The 22451-nt window shown below is 41.9% G+C and overlaps 1 protein-coding gene across 2 annotated transcripts; it reads left to right on the forward strand.

Moving 5' to 3' along the window:
• Positions 1 to 3538: 3538 nt before the first annotated feature.
• On the forward strand, positions 3539 to 20251 carry CLSPN (claspin). 2 transcript variants are annotated; one of them, XM_075773840.1, is made up of 25 exons: positions 3539 to 3642; positions 4603 to 4732; positions 5298 to 5752; positions 6464 to 6628; positions 6995 to 7084; positions 7345 to 7417; positions 7963 to 8071; positions 8742 to 9298; positions 10313 to 10504; positions 11354 to 11544; positions 12068 to 12270; positions 12579 to 12643; positions 13050 to 13255; positions 13740 to 13900; positions 13998 to 14224; positions 14453 to 14567; positions 15273 to 15354; positions 15686 to 15780; positions 16235 to 16399; positions 16484 to 16605; positions 16847 to 16974; positions 17482 to 17584; positions 18261 to 18343; positions 18535 to 18696; positions 18889 to 20251. In XM_075773840.1, exons 1-25 carry the CDS (start codon positions 3613 to 3615, stop codon positions 19000 to 19002), a joined length of 4023 nt encoding a protein of 1340 aa, XP_075629955.1. In that variant the 5' UTR covers positions 3539 to 3612; the 3' UTR covers positions 19003 to 20251. The 2 variants fall into 2 exon arrangements, with proteins under 2 accessions (XP_075629955.1, XP_075629956.1); XM_075773841.1 differs by having other exon boundaries at positions 14456 to 14567.
• The last annotated feature ends 2200 nt before the right edge of the window (positions 20252 to 22451 follow it).

Raw genomic sequence — 22451 nt, forward strand, 5'->3', positions numbered from 1 at the left:
CTCCGCACTGCCCGGGCGCCGCCGGCTCGCGCACGCGCGCTGCCCCCTGCCGGCGGGGGCGCGCACGCCGCCCGCACCCTTTCAAGGCCGGCGCGGCCCCGCGGCGGCAACAGGTGACGGCAGCGGCTTCTCGCGCGCGTGGCTCCGCCCGTCGCCTCAGGGAGCCGGTTCCCTGCCCCGGTTCCCGCGTCCGGGGGGGAGCTCCCTTCCTTCCCCCGCTGCCCGAACCCGACATCTGTTCGCAGGTTTAATAATTAACCGAACAGCGACCGAAAACTCGGGCGCGCTCCGTGACAGCAGCTCCGCGGGGCACCTCCCACCCCGGGGCCGGCCCGCAGCCACACCGCCTTGACTTCCACCCGTCCTCGGCTGCGCCCCGAAATGGGGAACTTGCCCAGGTTAATTAATTACAGCCTGAATAACTTCCTGTACCAGCCAAACTGCCCTAATGCGATTTAAACCACCTGAAAAAAACCCCCAGCATTTGTAAAAGGCGAACCGCTGGACGTGAAACACTCGCGTCCCCTGAGACGTCCTGTGGGCACAAGATGGCCCGGCCGAGCGGCAGACTGCCTTGTGGGGCTCATGAGCGATGGCCGCCCAGCAGCTGGTAGAGACCGACAGCGATCGTGGGGCATCGCCCCGAGCTGCCAGGGAAACACGACGGAAGGGAACTGGCCGGTGCCTTCAGCCCCTGGGGAACAGCTCGCCATGGCCCCGCTTCCCTCGCTCTCCCTCGCCCCTCTTGTCGGCGAGCAAGGGAGGGGGCTCACAGGCAACAAATTTGGCTTTTTAAAAGCCAACGTTTCAGGCCATGTGCCCTTAAATAAGGGGGTTACTGACTTTTCGCCTTTTTAAGCAGCTTTTCTATCTTACTGAGCTGCTCCCTCACACCCCCTTCAGGTTCTGTTTAGCCAACAATTCTCAGCTGACTCACAAGAAGGTCAGAAGTCAAAACATTTTATAAATAATAAATGCCGAGTCCATTTTATTTGCCTTTTTTAACCTTCAGCGTTGGTATTTTCCAAGTTGAAACATCAAAAACCTCTTTTAAAATGAAATGCAATCTGAGATTCTCATATAATTGCCTAACAGCAGTTGATGAATACTTAGGGGAAACACCAGTTTTACAAGACCAGTAACAAAACTCCACGATGTCAAGCAACGTTTCCATGCTATTATTCAGCATATCTATGTATAAAACCCATATATGTGGGGCTATGCAAATAGTACTTTAAAAAAAAAACCCAAAGATACAATCTCTGCCTCAAAAAGTCTGCAATACAAAGGCTTGGTCCCGTAAGATGCTGAGTATGACAACTCAACCCTATACTTAATGCATTATAAAATCAAAAAAGTCAGTAAAGCAATTAACTTGATAAATATTACATACACATTGAGGCATCCTGACTGCCAAAACGGTCAGAACCTTATTTCTGTATGTTAGCCCACGCTTACATTGAAACCAGCCACGTGTTTCCAGCGGTGAGACCTAATTTGGTTATGATGGACAATAGTTACGAAAGGCTTAGCTCTAAAGATTTGCTTCTAAACATCTCACCTGTGGAAGGACTATGTTATGTAGTAAAAAATATATTCATAAACTAGCTTTTAAAAAATGAATGTTTTAATGTGGTACTTAAAAAAAGTTAGTGCTAAAAAAAAGTTGGAATTTATTTTTCAATCTCCATAATGGTAAACATTTACCAAGAATTACCTATTTGTGAGACTGCCTTTGTGTGCCAGCTATGAGTAACAGAACTCGGGATCGGAAATAACCTAATATGGCAGGTAGCTAATCTTTTTGCCACCTTTTTCTTGCCAGCGAACTCTCAAAACTGTTCCTAACACAGCAGGAAGATTACAGCCTTGAGTAAGTACAATAAAATGCTTGCTAGCTTTTTTTTTTTTTTTTTTTACTGGCAGACTACCTAGAATGATCCCCAAATTCCAGGAATTTCTAGAGAAATGCCACCACCTTTTTGCATTGTGATTACCAGGTAGAAAGCAGCATTGGGAAACAAAGGTCTGCACAGTTACTGCTTCTTCAGCAAAGAACACAGTGTTCTGCAGAAAAAGGACAGATGGTCTTAAATACTGGCTGAATATGTTTTGTTTACATTTGCACAATAGTCTAAAAACTCCAACGGTGGATTTATTCACAGAAGTTAGTACCTTTTAAAAAGCAGGTAATTTCATTTCTTACTAAAATTGAGGATTGTTTTTTCTCTTGACTCTAGTAGGTTAGAGGCAGTATTTTAATTATATGGATTAATGGTGGTTTTATAGTAATAAATTACCATAGCTCCTGTAGCAGCTACAGAAACCAGAATTGTGTTGTGATGTTTGCAGTGGGTTTCACGGACATTTGCTTTTCTCACTTCCTCCATGCTCAGACTCGTTGGCTATATGGGAACTATCATAGCAGATTAGTCCATCTGCTCCTTATCCCCCCCAAAAAACTGTGACTGGTACCAAACACTCCAGAACACATATTTTGTCTTTTTTTCTGGGCTTGCCTTCAGTGACAGCAGATTACTGCTGTTTGACTCGGAAGAAAAAACATTACTGTAGCAGTACGTTCTACAGAACAGACCTAACCACGAAGAACTGCCAAACATCCGTGACTCTTAATTCAGAGCAAGGTCCCTGGCCCTCACCCCAGCACGCTGCTCTCCCTCTGGCTGTGGGTTGCAAACACCTCTAAAAGTTCCAAGCTCTGGGGAGGGAAAGAAGAGGTGACACACATCTCACAGTGCCTCAAAACATTCTATGTTTTTCCATGAATTCCTATGGATCCGGAGAAGCCTCTTCAGCATCAGGGTTGAGCTCTGACCTGCCATCCCTTCCCCCCTGGCAGAATTGGGGCCCTACATACTGCAGGCTTGGTGGCATTATGTGGTGGCAGCACTTTAGAATGAGCAGATATAGGGAAACGAGTTGAGGTATGACAATTATCCCTACTCAGACTTGTCTGTACTCACCAGTCCCAATCACAAGGGCAAGGCCTTTGCACTCCCACTAGCAAGTCCTTGCAAGGTGTACAGGAGCAGGTCTGTGGCCTCCACAGGTGACGCAGCACTAGACACTGCCGTTAGCTCACTGGCTCTGGAAGCAGGGCCACGCTGCCCTCACAATGTGGCCCCTCAGGGGCCTGAGCACTGAGGGGCCACTGTACCTCAGGGGGCCAGCTGGGTCTGCAGACCTGAGGAGCCCACACAGCCTAGTGCAGCACTAGGAGAGCTGTACACACTTATGCACACCCGCTCACGCCCACCAGGTCCCCGGGACGCGCGTACACGGCCTCAGGTCACCCTGAACCGGCCAAGCGCGGGCAGCGGACACCTCACCACAGCGAGAGCACCGCCACGGGGCGGGGCTATAAGGCGTGCGGGTGGCCTCGAAGCGCGAACAATGATTGGGCCAGACGGAGGGGGTGGGGCTACGCGGAAAAACACCCAATAGAGGTGATGGGCGGGGCTTCTGGGGCAGCCCTGGGCAGCTATTGGCTGTTTCCGGGGTCTGGGCGGGACTGGGGCAGCGCGCGAAGACTTGAAGCGGTTTCCTACGCGGTTGTGTGGCGGGAGCGCTGGGGCTGTGTGGGCCGGGGCCATGGCGGCGGCTGCTGCCGCCCTCGCTGAGGTGAGTCCTGCCGCTCCGCACGACCGGCTGGCGGCGGTGGCTGCAGTCCCCGGCCTGCCAGCGTTTTTGAGGCTCCTCTGGCTGTAGCGCGGCGGAGGGCCGGGAGGGGCAGCGAACGAGGTGGTAGCGGTAGCGCTCCCTTGAGCTCGGCCGGCACCGCGTCGTCACCGGGCTCGTTCCTCGCTTCGCACCGACTGCGCTTCCCAGCACAGCCGGCGGCTTGCCCTCCCTCCCTGGGAAGGCCGTGCTCGGCCTGGCCCCGCGGGCGCGGTGCATGCCGGGGGGTGTGGGGACCGGCCGCGGGCGCGGTGCGTGCCGGGAAGGCGGCGCCGGGCCCGGGCGGGCGCGGTGCATGCTGGGAGGGATGCTCTGCCCGGGGCCGTGTCCCCCCCCGGGGGGGGGGTGGCCGTGTGTCGTCGTGTCCCGTACCCCCCCCCCCGGCCGATCGCCTGCCCGCCGTGCGCCTCTTCTGCGGCGCTGGGCAGGGCTGTGGGCACCGCCGGGGTGCTGGCCTGCTGCCCCTGCAGCCCGGGGGGTGTCAGCGGGGGGGCGGGTCTATTCCTTGGGCCCCTTGTCACGGAGGAGCCTCTCTAAAGAATCCCCACAGGCGTGTCTGGTCCCTGTTTAACTCCTATGGTGAAATGCGGATGTGGGAGAATAAAGGTTTATGTTTCTTGTTACCCTTTTCATTCTAATGGTTCTGAATAATAATCAGTGGAGATCAGCCAGTATATTGATTCTCTTTGTGTGTGCAAGCTCACCTTAAACATATTTAAATCCTAATAAAAGTTGATGTAGTGTAATCTCCCTTCATGTAAACACCATTTAATTCTTAAAATAGAATGCATATGTAATTGTGTGTAAGGGGTTAACTGAGGTTTTGGAATGAAGTTAGACACCAAGAGGCGTTACTACATAAACATCACGTCGTAGTAAGGAAAATTTTATTCTGCTTTGCAGCTTCCGTTAGAAGATTTGAATTCAGACTTGCAGAAAACCCTCGAGAGTGACTCTGACAGCGGACAGGGCAGCTGTGAAACGGCCTCTCCAAGTCACCGCAGCAAGGAGATAGCGTCTCTTGATGACAGAGGTCTGTAATGTTTCTGTGAATTGTGCCTTGTGGTCGTTGCCTTCAATGGTGCTTTTTGTTTGTTTGTTTTATAAATACCTTTTTAGGAAGTTGTCATTGCTTGACATGTAGGAATCCAAACTGCCTTTTGTGTTGCTCAGAATGTGGGGAGACATCTGTAAATCTCTAAAAAGCATTTTTCTGAGGTACAGAAAGGGAAATAGTAAATGGGATGTATTAATTGTTTTATTTCCTTTCTTTTTATGATTTGCTTAACCCATATACTTACTGGGGGTTTTATTACTATTTCAAGGCAAGTCACTAATCTGTCAGTGAAGGATTTTCAGCTTTGGCTTCTTTTTAAGGTTAAAAACCTGTAACATCAATTTGGGTCAGATATATACTGCACTGTAGGAAGAACTGGATTTTGAAAACTTGTGTTCAAGTTGATTTGCTATAGACATTGACATCTGTTAAATTTAACAGATACGTAACTTTGTGTTTAACTGATAAATTGTTAATTAACTTGTGGAATTTTCCTCTCTATAGTGTACATAATTTCTGTTCCTTTAATATATTTTCTAAGATTCAGAGGAAGAGATTTTTGTACGTAAAAAAGCAAAAAGCAAGAAGGTGCTTCAGGAGAGTGAGAGCGAAGACGGAGAGGATGGTGGCTCTTCTGTGCAGAACGATGCTCCGGGTGGAGACAAGGAAAACGAAGAGGAAATAGAGAACATTACTGCCCAGAGGAACAAGAAATCTCATCGGATTCGCCAAGGTCTGCTAGACAGTGATGACAGTGACACTGGTGACCAATTGCAGATTGAAAACCTTGAAAAAAGCAGAAAGTCTGGCTTGCCTGGGAATGAGTTGGAAGAGGAGAGACCCCTAAAATCTGGGAAAAAGTACAGAAAACATAAACCTGATTTTGAAGAAGAGACCGCAAAAAATGCTGTAGGAAAATCAAGAAGAAGAAAGGAGAAGGAGAGAAGAATTGAGTGCATTAAACAGCTGAAAAAAGAAAAGAAGCCTAGAGCAGAGGTATATATTTTGGCAGAAAATAACAGATGTTTTCTCAACTAAGTTAAAATTTTTACTGCATTTGATTATTGTGTTTCAATGCTTTGGCATTGCTGGTACCCGCATTCCTACAGCAGATGTGGTGTCCACAGGAACCCATGAAACACCAGATAAGTCTGCAGTTTCATCTGCAAAGAAAGTACAAACCCTAACACCTGATGATTTAACGTCAGCGCACATGAAGCCAGGCAGAAATTCTCTGAGTTCTTTGGGTTCGTTGCGTGCACAAATGGCTTTGGTTGGTATTTCAGCTTTTCTCTACGTTGCTGTGCTAGTTTCTGGAGTAAGCTTTGGGCTACTTTCAAATTGGAATTCTGGTCTAAACAAATGGCTGCTTGGGAGGTTGTGTATTTTTGCTATTTATAAAATGTACGTTTCAGGTGTTTATTTACTCTCTCTGAGCCATTTTGGTCTTCAGTAACTATTGGAAGTCCCTATTTATCATAGATGTAGGAAATTACTTTATCCTGAATTACCTTATCAATTTTGCAGTGCTATAAAGTGAATATGACTGGCTTACAGGATACAAAAGATGCTAGATTAAAGATGGCATATACTTTTTCTAACTTCTTTCATCAAGACTTTTTGACAGTAATCTTAAATGAATGCCAAAGAACTGAAGGGAGCCTTCTGAAATTAATTACACCAATACTTTATTCTTATGGCGAGCAGGTAGATGGTGGTGAGAGGTATCCTTTTAATGACAGTGGATGTCTTCTTGATGACAAAGAACTCTTTGATAATGGCTTAGAAGAGGAAAACGATTACCCCCCAGAGGATGAAGAGTCGTTAGAATCAATACGAGCGGCAGTGAAAAACAAAATAAAAAAATACAAGGTACCATTTGATACTGATACAGATTATTGGTTATTAGTGGGAAACACTGTACCTGCGTATGTATTAAACTCTTTTTGACAATGGTGCGCTTCTACCGCTGTGAGAGAGGAGAGACCAGTCCTCTGCTACTTGTTCTTAAAGATGGAGGGATGTTGTCCTGCAAAGTTCTAAAGCTAATGCTACAGTAGAAGCTTTGGAAATCTACCATAAGTATTATGTGGCATTTGTGCTGGTTTATGAGAATACTTGCTGGTTTTGCTGACCAGTGATGATTCTGTACAACTATTTTTTTACTTACGACTTGTTTGCCCTTGGTAGTGCCTGTGTATCTAGACAAATAAATGAATCTCTTTTTATGCACTGTAGAGCAAAGAATGGTTTTCTGAGGGTGAAGGCTACAAACATGTATTTAATGATGAGAATGAGGAACCTGTATTAAAAGAACCAAAAAGGAAGGTGAAGTATTCTTTTTTTTTTTTTTTTTTAAAAACTCTCCACTGTTTGTTTCAGTAACTCAAGTGGGTTTTGTATGCTGTCTTTTCAACACTCTGCAATGTTTTTGTTGATTTGCTATTTTTAGTATTTTTTTAATTGGCTGCTTTATTCTGACCCCTTTCTGTTTGAAAGGGAAAAATAAACTATTTAGAAAGTATAGATAGAGTCCCATAACTTGTTTTCTGACTTCAGAGCCCTTTCTTTTCTTTTCTTTCCTTAAGGAGCGGAAAGCAGCAAGGTTAAGTAAAGAAGCCATTAAACAACTACATAGTGAGACCCAGCGACTTATCAGAGGTAAAACTTAAAGTCCTTGTATACAGAGGGGTACAAAACATTAAGAAATTCAGGGGAGATACTGAAAGAATTTACCTGAAAGGCTAGAGTCTTCTTTAATCTAGCATGAGTTATTTAGGGTTGACAGGTGCAAGACCATTTTTATTCAAGGACTTGTTCGAAGATATCTTTGTAACTAATGAAAAAAAAATAATTGTGCAAACACTTGAGCCTGTAAACTGGTTGTGTAAAGTTAGTGGAATATTTAAAGTTTGATAGGCATGTAATCAAATTGAAACTGGTCCTGCCATTCTGATATTCACAGCACAGTTCATTTCCAGATGAATCCATGGACACGTTGCAAATTTGGTCTTCAAGCCTGTTGCTGTTGGAACTCTTTCTCAAACAGTAGTGTTTGCTGTATTCAAGTTTAAACTCTGCTGTTTGTGCCTAGCCAGGTGTCTTTGTTGCAAAATACTTGTGTCAACCTTCTTTGCATTTCAGAAATACCAAATAAATGCCTCAGATGACTTTTTCAATTTCCTTTCACCTGCTTTCTCTGGTAGAAACATCTGTGTCTCTCCCATACCACGTCCCTGAAACCAAAAGCATTCATGACTTCTTCAAGCGTAGACCTCGACCACTATGCCATGGAAATGCCATGGCATTGCTGAAGTAAGGACTTAAACCTTCCTCATATTTTTTTCATAAATGTTGAGGCTATCCCAGCTTTGCTTTTGAGGATAACCAGACTCGTGCACGCTATAGGCGTTGTGTGACGTACACACCTGCTCTGCGTACAGTCACATCCTGTTTCTGGTTTAATTTTAGCTGTTGCTTTGACTGGAAAGTTTTATTAAGAAACTTTCTTAGATTTCTTTAATTCCATGAACACCTGGAAATTAGGAGTGTGTCACTGTTAACATAAAACAATGCTGCACTCTTAACACACTCGTACCATTGAAGTAATCAGGACCTAGTAGTAACTCCAGGTGAAGTAATGTGCTCATGCCAAGTTACTTTAAAGTGGTTTAGCCTGGACCGCAGCATTTTACTTGGACTAATTATACTTTTGAGTAATGTGTAGTAAAATACTTATGCTACTGTTGTCAAAAAATCTCTCAGGAATTTTGTAATGTAACTACTTAGTACAAAGTCTTCACATTACTCTACACTTCAGTTTCCTTATCTCCTCAAAATGAAGTTTTCCAGACTTCTGTCCTTCACCTCTTCCTACACATTAATGACAATAATTAAAAAATTACTTCTTTCTCTCGGAGTCTGTTCTTGACTTCTTCCCTGCCACAGTAACTGTGGGTAATACATTTCTTTCTGCCTTTATTAGGTCCAGTAAATACCAGCTATCCCTAAATGAAGAATCTGCAGAGACTAAGAACTTGAGCGCGGATTGCAAAGATGGGCGAATAGAAGGTGATCAATCAGCAGCTAAAGAACCAGAAACAAGCCTTGGTGGAGATGTTGATACTACTGTGAACGAGCCTCTTGCTGATGTAGGGAAGAACTTGACAGGAGACTGTGCTGAAAAGCCCGGGCAGGACAGCGATGGTTCTCATACAGTTGGTGCTGTAACAACTAGTAATAATACGGGAGAACAGCAGCACTCTGACTTCGTAAGCACTGATTGTAGTGAACAAAAAGAGAATGAAATGCCTCTGGCAGCTGGAGGAGATGCCCTGGAGCGAAGGGATGAAACAAGACCGGATTTACAATGTGAAAAAAGCAATCAACCAGTGGGGCCTGGATTGGGGGCACAACCTGAGAAAGCAAGGAAGTCCAAGTTGGATAAACTTCGCGAACTGGGAATAGACCTGTCCGTCAAGCCACGAATCTGCTCTGGCAATGAATCCTTTATAAACCTCGATGAATCTGATTCAAATAAAGGTATCACTTTTATTGTTGAATCCTGTCCTGTCTGTCCAAATAAGCAGAGTTAATCTGACTGGAAAAATCTCTGAGAAATGTTTAGGTGATGGAACAGTCTGGGACATGTTCTTACTAGTATGGATTCTTTGCTCAATGTTGGTATCCATTTTCTTTCAGCTGATGGTTAAAAGGGAAGTTCTGAGTCCTTAGTATTTGAAACCTTGAAGGAATGCTCAGTGATAACTATTTAATGATGAATGATTTGTTTCCATTTTGCTGTAGTGAATTATGTTGGTATTTAAAACACATGGGAGCACTTTTTTCAAATCGATTCAAAACTAGGCATGCAGTAATTAGATGGAAGCAAAACTGGCCTGTGTTCCAGAGTGTTTACCACTGATATTGTTAAAAGGCAAGGTTGGATAGCAAGCAAAATCTTACTTTTGTAGCAATAATATTTTGAATGTCTTTTAGGTACTGGAATTTGAACATCAATGTAATCAGTATTAAGTAGTTGACCTTGTTTCGGGGAAAGATTGCAAATGATTAGGCAATTCTAGAATTCCATTAAATCTGTTACGTATTAGAAGATATTAAGACGATGTCTGGATTGGCTGCTACTGCCATGCATGCAGGAAAATGACTTCTGCCAAGAAGCCGCGGTTTTGTCAGCCATCAGTCCAGTTTTAGATGTATGTGTTAACAGAAATTTAGAGATGCCTGGCGGCTGCAGGGCTAGACTGGAAGTGAACTGAGGTCTTGGGGATAAATCGTAGTCAGTGGTAACGTAATTTAATATTAATTGAGTACAAGTTACAGCAAAAATATTCTGTAATGGTTTATTGGTTTACTAGTCAAATAGAATGGTTTTGCAAATATTTTAATATTAAAGACTTAGAGATTTTAACTAACTTCCTTTGAAAAAAAAATTCTCAAGACCTACTCTTGATACAACTTTAGCACTCAATGCTTTTAAATGCTAGCAAATTAATTTGATTTGCATTTTGAAATTTAATTAACATGTATTTAAAGAATTAGAAGCCTTGAAAGCACGTTTCTTGAAGCACACTCTTCGAACGTCAAAATCCAAAGTTGAACGAACCGTAAACATGAGCATTATTCGTAAGGAGATGACGTCAGAAGGAAAAGAGGAGCTGAAAGCAGACGTTGTACCAGCAGTGTTAGCTGCAGAGGGCCTGGATGAAAGAGTCCACACCAAGCCAGGTTGGTTCGGGAGGAGAAACGGTTGAATTGAAAAACACTTTGTCGTCTTTTTTCTCTCTCAATTCTCCCAATGCTACCCTGTGAAATACAGATGAAGGGATCTTGGTATGTACATTCCTTTTAATGGATAGGCCTGTTTAGAAAAGAATCGTGATCGACCTCTCAAATAGCACTGGCCAGTGTAGGACAGCCTCAGTTAGATTGTTGTGACTGGTTCTCTGGATTTCTCCCCATCTGTACCAACTTTTAATCTAAACATGTATCCGCACTGTTATTTTCCATCAGCCCTCTGAATGGAAGTCTCAGACTTCTTGTGAACTATGACCGTTTATTAGAGCTCTTGTGCTTCCTTATTTCTATACTGCAGTTTCTAATATAATTGTATGTATGTGCAAAAATAAATATGTGTGGAATGTGACTCCTGTACTATCCGTTAAAAGAAATAAATTGTTTGGCTGGTTCTATGGGCACGCGTTATTTTTAGCGGCTCTTAATTATTTCATGTGCTATAGCACATCTGCCCATGGCAATTGGATGCTCTTGTTCCCAAAAGACTCAGTGGCGAGACAGACCCTATTCTCATTCAGAGTGCTGCACCGGTGGTGTTTCTGGATAATGAGGAATGTTGATAATTCATGAGATTGTGAGGTCTCTCTAAACTGAGCTCACTGAAACTAACTGCTCTAACTCTTACAGCTGGCAGATCAAGTCGTAAAAACATTTTAAACCAAGTAATTTTTTAATTCCCTTTTTATGTGTGTACTTACCTTAGATTGGATGCTTGAAACCAATGAAGTTAAGGATTCACTGTAGTGCATCTAATATATTAATTTATTCCCCCCTCCCCAGGTGAAAAGCTACAAGCGCTGAAGGCTAAACTCCAGGAGGCCATGAAACTCCGCAGGACTGAGGAACGCCAAAAGCGGCAAGCATTGTTTAAACTGGATAATGAGGACATGTTGGAGGAGGAAGAGGAGGAGGAGGAAGAGGAGGAAGAAATGACAGATGAATCTGAGGAAGAGGAAGAAGGCAGTCATGAGGTCTGTATTTAACAGTTTTACATAACCTAGTCAGCTTCTCAATTCTGCTGCCTCTCCCCAGTGACAATAGACTTCTGTACACTATTAATATTAGGGAATTTGCTAAAGAATTCTTCCTAGAAGCTGAAAAATCAGGATTTGGATTGTCTAAAACTGAATTTATTAGTATTTTCTTTATTTGTCTAAACAGTACTAAAACCAATAAGAGTGTATAAAAGATTCTGGTGCTACTTTCTCTCTTTATATATCCTTGGCTCATTGCGAGCAGGGGACAAACAGGTCACCTGCCTGATGAGGTAGGGTCTGTTGCAGCCTTTTCTTTTTAAAAGGATCAGAATAGCTCGACTGTTCAAGCACCTCTATGTCGGTTGTCTCAGAGTGGAATAGGTGCATGTATGAGCTGTGAATGTCACTTGGCTTCATCCTCCAGATGTTAAAACGTTTTCTTGAACAGTACACAAAGATGTTGACAGATGAAAGCAATGATCACCACATCTCTGCTATGTTTGGGGATGTTTTTTAGAATGTGGAATTTCTGCTTGGTGAAGCAGAGGAAGATAATGAGGATGCAGAAGAGAAACGTGTTGAAGATGGTGATAAAGAAACCGACAAAGAATCACTTGATGGAGAGAAGCTGGAGAAATCTGTGCACTGTGATTCTGTTCCCAAACCACCTTCAACAGAGTCTACATTGATGCTTTTTAAGGACAGTTCCTCCAAAATGGGGTAAATAAACCAAGCTTTAAAATTTGTGCCTGAGCAATTTTAAATTTGATCAATACATGTGGATGTTTTGTTTTTATAAGTATTTTTTCTGTCTTGTTCCAGTACTTATATGTGCATTCACATATATTTTCTTCTAAAAAAAACTTAATGACTGTAACTATTGTTTAGTGGAATAATCTGTTTCTTAATCAAAGCGTACTAGATGCATTTTTGTGTGTTACCTTTTTTGCAATTAGGTTTGACAGACAATAGCAATTCATCTTGTATATATTGGCACTAAATATAACACTGTATTTAATGAATTGCAGATACTCTCTTCCTGATGAGAAACTTGAAATGGAAGAAGCTGCAGACAAAGGACCTACCAAGTTAGGTAAAGTAGAACTATGATAATAGCCAGCATTTTTTTTCATGTGGCACACATAGAAGTTTCTATTTGAGGTTGGTATTCAATATTTTTGTTATTTCATCATCTGTATAGTAATACAGTATGATTATAAAAGTTTAGACTGATGAAAAAAATGGGAGGGCTTGAAAAAACTAGAGGAAAATAAAGTTCAAACTGCAATTGAAAAAAAATACAGAAACAGTCAGAAATCAGTAAGATGAAATTCAGTAAAGAAGTGTAATATGCATCCTCTATGGAGAAGGAAATCCAACATGAGCACAAAATAATGAATTTTAGCGAAGTGTCAGTGTTGCAAAAAAGTATCTTGAGGTCTTACAGAATCACAACAACAAAGTTAAGCACTGTATTTACTTTTCTCCTTTTTTTTCAGAGGATGATGATTCCTTTTCTCTACCAACACTAGCAAAAGAGAATAGCCATAATAGCAGCTTTGAGTTGATCGGCTCCATGATTCCATCGTATCAGCCTTATAACAAACAGATGTCACGTGGAGGGAACTTTGCGTCTGCAGCAGGAGGTTTCAGGTCACCTTCCCCAGGTTTTTTCAAAACAAGCTTTGTCAGCTCTGCTTCCAAGGTAAGGTTCCGGGTCCTATTCTCATTGTATATTAAGACAGTGGGTAGTGAATAAATATATTTTATCCTAACTGTCATATCTATCAAAAAAGTAATACCAGAAGAAGGCATCTAGCCAAATGCTTTTATATGAGTAAGATTTCAGAAAAGCAAACTGTCCCAGGAGTTTAAAATGTCTCCACATTGAAATGGATAAAAATGACATTATAAAAACTTATATTCTAAAACAGCAAAGAAAAGAGGCTATAATCTGGTTTAGATATCTAAAATAAGTACATTGTAAATATTTTTTAAGCATACTTACATGGGCTATACAACATCTGATGTTGGCGAACTCCTATGATTTATCAGAGCAGTGTGGACATACTTGACACCTGCATGGTGTTAATCCTTTCAAATAGCTTAAATGTTTTGTTCCATTCTTGCTTTTGACTTTTAGGATTGCAAAACAAATAACTTGTATATTTTTACGTTCCTTTGACTAGAGCTCAGGAAAGACGTCTGAGCCCTCTCTTCCCATAGAAGATTCCCAGGACCTGTATAATGCTTCTCCTGAGCCTAAGAGTTTATTTCCAGGGGCTGAGGAGTCACAGTTCCAGTTTTCTCTGGAAGATGACACTCAGAGCCAGCTGCTTGATGCAGATGGGTAAGTAATAGGTCTAAAGGATGACATTTTTGTGCCCCTTAACAGAAGTAGGACATACAGACCAGCAAGATTTTTCTAACTACAGACTTTCTTTCAGGTTCTTGAACGTCGGACAACATAGGAATAAATACCAGTCCTCAAAGCATCAGCTGACTCTGGCCAGTATGGATGAGAATGCAATGGATGCCAATATGGATGAATTATTGGACTTGTGTTCTGGACAGTTTAGCAGTCAAGCTGAACACGTGCCAAATACCAGCAGCAACAAAAAGCAGAACATGGAGGAATTGCTCAATCTTTGCTCAGGAAAATTTGTGTCTCAGGGTATGTCCTGAATTCTGTTGTCAGCTTTGCTTATTTGATTTATAAGCTTTACACGAAGGTACCTTTTAGTTCTGGGTGCTAACACAGAATGTGGAACTTCAGAGAGCTTTAACAATGTGTTGCCTTTGTTGGGAGCGTGCTAACTGTCACTTCTAGGATGCTCTCTGACCTCCTAAGAGTAGAAACATATCTGTCTAATAAGTTGCCATCTTATTACTTGTTTTGTAGCAGGTTCTCCAACATGGGCATCTTCAGTGTCTTCCAAGGCAGAAAAAGATAGCGACATAGAAGATCCAATGGCGGAAGCTCTAGCACTTTGTTCAGGCTCCTTTTCCACAGACAAGTTAGTATTATTCTTCCTAAAATTTACAGAAGCTTATAGTGGTAATTGTCTTGTTTCACTCTTCATATGTCTTCTTTTTTGACATCAATTCAAAATGCTGTAAGCAAAAGTGTGGTCTGTTCTGGAGGTGAAGGGGAGGAATATTGCAAATTGCTCAGCAGTCACTCTCTAAATCAGCAGCACATATGTTTCCCACAGCTACTGTGAAGGGAAATTCTTCTTTGTCTTTTCACTGATTGTGAAAGAAGTGTTGAAGAGCTGTCATCAAATTGAGAACAGATTGTTAGAATGCAGGACTCTTGGATTGTGCTCTGGGCTGTTGCCAAACTACAGGAGCCATCACCAAATGTAACTTGGATACTTACGTTAAACTGTAAAGACGTGTGGCTGCCCAACAAAAGGCTTAACAAATGGGAATGTCAGGGATCCAAGAGGAATTTTAGAGGGAAACACTCAGGATTTAATACTTGTCCCGTGGTTTCTGCAAGTGAAGCCCCAAGGTCTTAAAAAGTTGATGCTAATGGGGATGTTGGGCATCTAAAGCTAAATGCTGTTCAGGGACTGTAGCTCTTTGGTCTCAGGCAATTACCTGAGTGTTCATAGTCTGAGCTGTCATGATGGTTGAAATCTTGCCTTGAAGTACTGCGAAGCCATCATTGGAGGTGAAATGAAAACGTGCGTTTCTTTTGTTCACTTTTCCCATAGGGAAGAGGAAGATGAGGAGGAGCAAGAAGAACTTGGTGATTTTCAGCTTTTGACAGATGACAATGCCTTTGATAGTGAAGAGGTACGAACTGATGGAGCGAAGCAACTGCTACGGCATTATGACTATGAGAATTCCATTTATCTACTTAGGTTTTTACTATAACCATCAAAGCAAAGTATCCCAACTTCCAGAACAAGTCACTGAAACACTTCTAAGAGCAATAGTTGGATCATTTAAAATGTCCACTTAATGCTATAACATACTGGATAAAGCATCTTAGCATAGCAAATCCTCTGAAAGATTTGTGGTGATTCAGTCTGTGTTTATTGACTGAAGAACAGAAGAAGCTGTTGTTATAAAGCAATCTTCTTTTCAGAAATTCCTTAATTTCTGAAAACTTTCTCTTTGACAGGATGAAAAAAGTGGAGACAGTAATCCTGAAGAAGCAGAAGTTAGTGATGAAGAAGAAGAATTGCTGAGACCTAGACAGGGCTTGAAGAAAAAACTGTAAGTACATCTCTTTTTGTATCTTCATTGCCAGACAGAATAGAATATCAAGAGCACTACAAATGTAGTCTATTCCCTCCCCAGCATTAGTAGCTAATGTTTATATAGCGTTGGCTCTGGTTGGTGTTGGGTTAGGTTGGTTGGTTTGTTGGTTGTGGGGTTTTTTTGGTTGGGTTGTTTTTTGTTTTTTTTTCTTCAGTGCTGTCATGTTGCATGATGTAGAGGATTTCCATTATAACTTTCACTATAGTTGGAAATCAAAAAACTATGATAAAAACAATGCAATGGGGTTTTTTTGACCAACATTACTTAGTCTTTTCAAAAATTAAAGATGAATCATAATTTCTCATTTAGGATATGTGTTAATTTTGTGTCAAAAGATAAATCTTGCTTTCAGAAGATTTGTGATGATTATTGGTCTACCAAACTGAACTCTTTTAACATTCTTTTACAGAAAACTGCAGGATTTCATGGAAGATGAGGCAGAGCTGTCAGGGAGCGATGTGGGAAGCGAGGATGAATATGATGGTGAAGACCTGAACGAATACGAAGAAGAGATTATTGATGAGGAACTCCCTAATGAAGTGGAATTAGAAAATCAAATACACAAATTCCACATGTCAGTGACAGTATTAGTGTGTGTGAAGTCATGGCTCTTGGCTATAACCTGGACTAACCTCCTCCCTTTCTCCTCCGTTGCTAGGAAGGCAATGCTTGATGATGACAAGCGTCAGTTACGCTTGTACCAGGAGAGATACCTCATTGATGGTGACCTGCACAGCGATGGCCCTGGCAGAATGAGGAGATTCAGATGGAAAAACATAGGTGCCTTTCTGATCCATAGTTAAGAGATGGGGTGAAAGATTGGAACGAGAGTGTGTGCGTATGAAACTGCACTCAGTAGTCCTTCAAAAATAAATAATGTCTTTCAGAAATAAATTAGGTTGGGGTGGTTCTGGTTGGTTGGGGGGTTTTGCTGTTGGTGGGTTTGGGGGGGTTTATTTTTTTTATTAGTCTGCATATTTTATGCCTCAAAATTGAAAGCTAATTTTTTTTCTTTGTCTAGATTATGCTTCACAGATTGACTTGTTTCAGAGAGATTCAGATAATGATGACGAAAATGAACAGTTTGATGAGACAGAAGCAAAATGGAGGAAAGAGCGATTTGAACGAGAACAGTGGCTTCGTGAGCAGGTATTAGCTTCAAGAAAGGCATCTCACTCAGTCTTTCTCAGTAACATTGCTAGATGTGAAATTGTTAGTTCCTTAAGTTAAACTCTGGAGAAAATACCAGTTATAAATGTATCTTTGGCTTTTCATTATTAATTCTGCTCTTTCTCCTCAAGTATTGTACAGAGGCGCTAATTCAGAAGGGAGAGGCAAAACAACTTTGTTCTGAAACAAGTCAGCTTCAAAGCTGGAATAAGTGCCTTACGCTAGGAGCACAACTTCAAATTTTAGAAGTTTCAGTATTAGGTTAGTTTTTTCAGCTGAATGTGATGCTACAGGTTTGCTGTTCATCAATAGAACAAGGATGATAAAGTTTCTAGTAAATTGCAATAAACTTTTACAGTAGAAAGTAAATAAAAATACTATTAATTTACATAATGAAAATAATCGGCCTACTTAAAATAACGAATGAAATGTTCATTTCTAATATGAACTACTTCAGTTTTACAAAGTCTCTTCTCTCTGCCGCAGAAGGAAAAAAATAAAGAGCAGGAGGAGGAGGAAGAAATTGGTGAAGACAGCCAATTCATGAAACTAGCAAAAAAAGTAACTGCTAAGTCCCTACAGAAGAAAGGTAAGCTTACTTGTTATTGAAGTGACAAGCAAATAAGAGAAAGAAAGTTTAACTTCTGGTTGTCACCTGCGGTCTCCAGTGAAGCAGGACATGGATCAGAAAACTCCCGTGTCTTGTTTTCTTACATGAGTTGGAGCTCATGTCTTCCTGCACTTGAAAAGCTAAAGGTATAAAAGGATTGAAAACGTGCCACTGCAAGGTGATAATAATTGTGTATATTTACTTAATAAAATAGTATGCTACTTCTTGAAAAAAAATGTTGTAAAGTGGAAATAAATTCCTCTACATCTTTGTTTAGTCTTTTATTCTTCATTTGCTTGCCTTTAAGTTGCAGAGTAGACTGTAAGCGGCATTCAGCCTAGCAGTTTCTCCAAATATCTGTGACTTGAGGAAAGACTATCTAATGTAGTGAAAATAAATGCAGATTTTCCTTGGTGTGGTAAAAAAGTGACTCCAAGTGTGCAAAGCTGTTTCAAACCCAAATTTTCCCTTCTAACTGATAGAACTAATTGCCAGAGTCACTTATCAGTTGTATGGCTCCTAGTATAATTTTATGCAGATTTTTTTTCCTACAATATTTACAGTCTGTTGTCAATTCTAAGTTCTTCAGTTTGATATAAAATTATATCCTTTCAAATGAAGTTCAGAAACTGACGTTTTCCTGTTTCTCTGCCAGCGAGCCCTGCAGCAGTGGTACAAGACACAACACTATTACCCAGGAACCCGTTTGAAACATTCAGACCTGCCAGTGACATCCAGGTCGGTAAAGGTTCTGAAAAGTGGTGTTTCCAAACAGCAAAGTCAGCTGACTCTAGATTCTGGGCACTTCTGGTTTGTGTGGTAGTGAGTAACGTTTTAGTAGGGTGTGTTCTTTTCTGTTGAGAATAACCCACTGGAAGAGCTGTCTTATTCGTGTGAATGGTTTAACGCACCATTTCTTTGTTCTTCAGATAAAAAATGGGTCTCTCTTGAACAGACCTAAAGCTGTCCTTCAGAAACTAGCAGCAATGTCAGATCTTAATCCAAACGCACCTCGAAATTCAAGGAATTTTGTCTTTCATACACTTTCCCCAGACAAGAGTGCAGAGGCAAAGGAGAAATCAAAACTTCAGGTAAAGATTTGTGTGGAATGTGCTGCCAATTGTGTAGATTATTTAAACGTCCAGGCTGTTAAGAGCATTGCTGTTTTAAATGTTCTCTATGACTTCCTAGTATGTGCTCTCACACCAAATAATTCTCTGATAATTCAGAATTTAAACTTTTTGGAGATTTTGAATATTTCAATGTATCCTACTCCCCTGTAGGTGAAGAAAAGAGGTCCTGCTGCAGTGGTAACATCTCTGGCCAAACGGCCCAGGGTAGACAGCACAGAGGAAACGAGTCAGAGCCGAAGCATATTCCAGTACTTGGAGAGTTGAATATTTTTGTTTAGGGCTGGAGGTTGTATCTCCTCTCTCTGCCAGTTGCGGTTTGTTTTGCAAATCTGCCAGCAATCATCAGGAAGGTAAACAAATTGCTGTACATTCTCGTGTTGCTGCTTAATTCACAAGTTCCAGTAATTTCCAAGCAAAGGTCTTGTTTATTCCCCTTTGTTTTTTCTCAGTGCTCTGTGGCAAATGAAAGCACAAAATCCATGCTTGGTTTGGAATGAAATGCTAACTTGGTCTTTCCCAAGCATTAAGGAAACTTAACACTACTGTACGCTGTCCTCACGGAATCTCACGTGTTTCAGTGATATCAGTTCCATCTGAAAATACCGTTTGTGACAGGTGTGACACAAAATGCTGCAGTTAGCTTAAAGCACAGGTGAAGGAGGTATTTCTGCAGTTTTGGGTAAGAAGAAAGCAGTGTTAACTATGGCAGGACATATGTTGTTTACACTTGCAGAATGAAGGTAGCTATGGCTTCCTCCAGTATCTTGTTTTCTCTAATGTTAAGCATTTATTAGCTTGATGTTTTAAGAAGCTCTAATTTATATTTGAAATGTATACTTTTAAAAAAGGTCCCAGTCTTATGAGGCAGTACGATAAGGATTTCTTTCCAAGTTTTTATTACTGTTTATATTCTCACACATTCTTATACGAATGTGTGTGTGTGGAGAGGGAAGAATGTAACAGATGTGGGAGAGGAAAAGGAGGTGTGTTGGGGGGGGGGGGTATTTGGGGCTTTTGTGGGGGGTGTTTGTTTTGTTTTGCCAACTGAAGACTCTCTTAAATCATCCATTCTGTTGTTTTCACACAAGCTGCACTCATCCAAGAGAAATTATCCATTTTGGAATGGCTAGTAATGAAAGGCTTATTCTAAAAGGAGGAAATCAGATAATAAGGAACCAGCATTCACAACTATTCTAAATAGTGTGAAAAAACTCTTGAGAGAATATACAGCACTTTTGACGTTTCTGATTACATGTTGAATGTCTTAAAGCAGAGACCAGATGATGGTAACGCAGTGGCCTGCTCTGTGAGACTAAACATTCTTCTAGGACTTGATGTCACATACTTAGGTTGCCGACGCTGTCGGAGAAGTATCTTGAACTGTAAATTTTGTAACATCATAAGCATATGCCTGGTGTGCTACATGTAAAATATTTTAATGTATATTATGTTTATAAAGAATTATGGTACTAATTGGAGGTCAATTTTACAATAAAACATGTTTTTAATTTCAGAGGCAGTTGGAATTAATTTACAGGATTTCATTCAGTTGTGCGTATAAGGGGTTTTTTCCCAAAATGTCTGTCTCTCTCTGATCTCTGTGTCTTTTTTCTTTTTTCTCATTGCTGCTTTTCTTTTGTAGCCACAACTAAGCCCTTCAGTAGGAAAAGCTGCAATAATATTGGAATACAACAAAAATAACCCCCACAATGTTTATTGGAGTGTAAATTCTCAAGTCTCCCACTTAGGTTTGTGTAAAATTCTTGGCCCTAACAATATGTTTCTTTTTACTGATTCAATAGTTTTGATTTTGTTAGCCCCTAGACAAAACTTGCTTTATCTCTGGCTTGAGGCATGCCTATTTCAGTTCGTTCTGGCACTTAGAATAGTTACTGTACCTGGATTTGGGATGGGAGCTTTAGGGAAGAGAATGAAAGAGGAAAGGTCGTTTATCAGGTGTTTCCTGAAGAGCAACATTAACTGAAGGAAGATCTCTGAATATCCAGTTAATTCTTTATGGTGTTTGCACTGATTTGTAAGCTGTACTAATTCAGCACAGATTTACTGGACAAAAACATTTGAAGCTGCAAAATTCAGCATCTTCTCTTAATTTTGCCAGTAATGCCTGCCACTAGAGAGCAGCAAGAGCATGCTCTTCCCCTAGCAAAAGGGGAAGAAGAATGATCAAAGCTTAAACTATACTCTGACTCATGGGGAAATTCTTAGTTTCCATGCTCTATAGCATTGCAAAGGATTAAATTTATATAAACCTGTAATTGCTACGTTTTTGCATTAGAAGGTAGTAGCTTGAAGAGCAACTTTAGAGGGTTGGCTTTGTCCTAGTGATCTTACTAGCCTCCCCTCAGCATATGCTAGTCACAACGCTGGCATTTGTTTTGCTCTCTCTTTAGAATCTTCCCTTCAAAACATGTTTTGCTTGTTCCAGAGCCAAGAGTAGAAAAATATTGTTGGGCCTGAAGAGTTATAAATTGAAATACAGAGAAGGGGAAGATTTCTGACTGTTGAGAGTAAATATTTCCCCCGCAACAGCCTTTTCAGGAGCTCAGGGTGTGTGAAACACTGCTGGTAAAAGCACTATATTGCGCCCCAGAAATTCCTTGCAGGGGGGTGCGTTCCGTGCCGTGTTCTGAGGGGCCGGGGCCAGTCCTGTAGCAGCTGAAACCCTCGGTGGCTGGCGGGGTTGAACCGCGTGCTGCGATGCTGCTGCCGATGGTGCCAGACCCCATTTGTGGGAGCGGTGGGTTTAGGCCTGACCCTCGCCTCCGCTCCCCACCCTGCCGCTGCCCCCTCGTCCCTTTGGGGCTGCCCCTGCCCCACCTCCCGTCTGGCACATTAACTTGGCTTCGCCTTCTCATTTTCACATATCGATTCAGCTCGCCCCTCCTGACATCGAGGTGATGCCGCTGTGCTAAGGAGGAGAAGAAAAATCCCCCCCTGTTGCTGCTGGACGTGCCAAGAGCGGTCTGGGGCTGGGAAGGAGGGATGGACTAAGGGTGGAGACAGGGAGAGGGGACGGGGTGGGAACGGGGGTCCTGCGTGCAGCCCTGGGGCAGGGCTGCGGTGCGTCCCAGCCCGTGCAGAAGTGGTCTCTGCGGGGCCATCCTGGCTGAAGGAAGAGCTCCTGCCACTTTGCTCGCTGCTATTCCCCTCTAATTGTATCTTGGTCTAACTCCTAGGAGTTACAGCTCAGTCGGGACTGGCGATGGACGGTTTTGGCTTTGCATGAGATGCAAAAGTGGCTGCGCCTTGGTAGGACACAAGTTAGGCATCTGCAATAACTACATGTCTCTGTGCCTCAGTTTCCCTTACCCCCACGAGGGACAGGAGGAATAAAGCCTCTCGGATCGGGTCTGATCCTAGACTGCACCGCAGGAGCCTTTATGAGGGAGTGCTGCTAAGTATGCAATGTTATCTGCTGAGTTTGCAGGGAGAGTGAGCTCTTAGGAACCTAAATGATAGTGAAGAAAGTTGAAAAAGAACTTACAAGCAGAGGAGGGATCGGCCTTCGGTCCGTGTTAAAGGTTAACATTGCAGACACGTTTATAATCATAGCTTTCACCACCGCGCAGCTCCTCGGGGGCTCGAGGCAGTCACTGAATTATGTTTTCTTTTCCTTTTTTTTTTTTTTTTTTTCCTTTTTGCCAAGAGACTGAAAGGGGGAGAGAAAAAAAACTATTTGTTTGTCTTGTCTA

Source organism: Balearica regulorum, chromosome 22, assembly GCF_011004875.1.
Source record: "Balearica regulorum gibbericeps isolate bBalReg1 chromosome 22, bBalReg1.pri, whole genome shotgun sequence".
NCBI lineage: Eukaryota > Metazoa > Chordata > Aves > Gruiformes > Gruidae > Balearica > Balearica regulorum.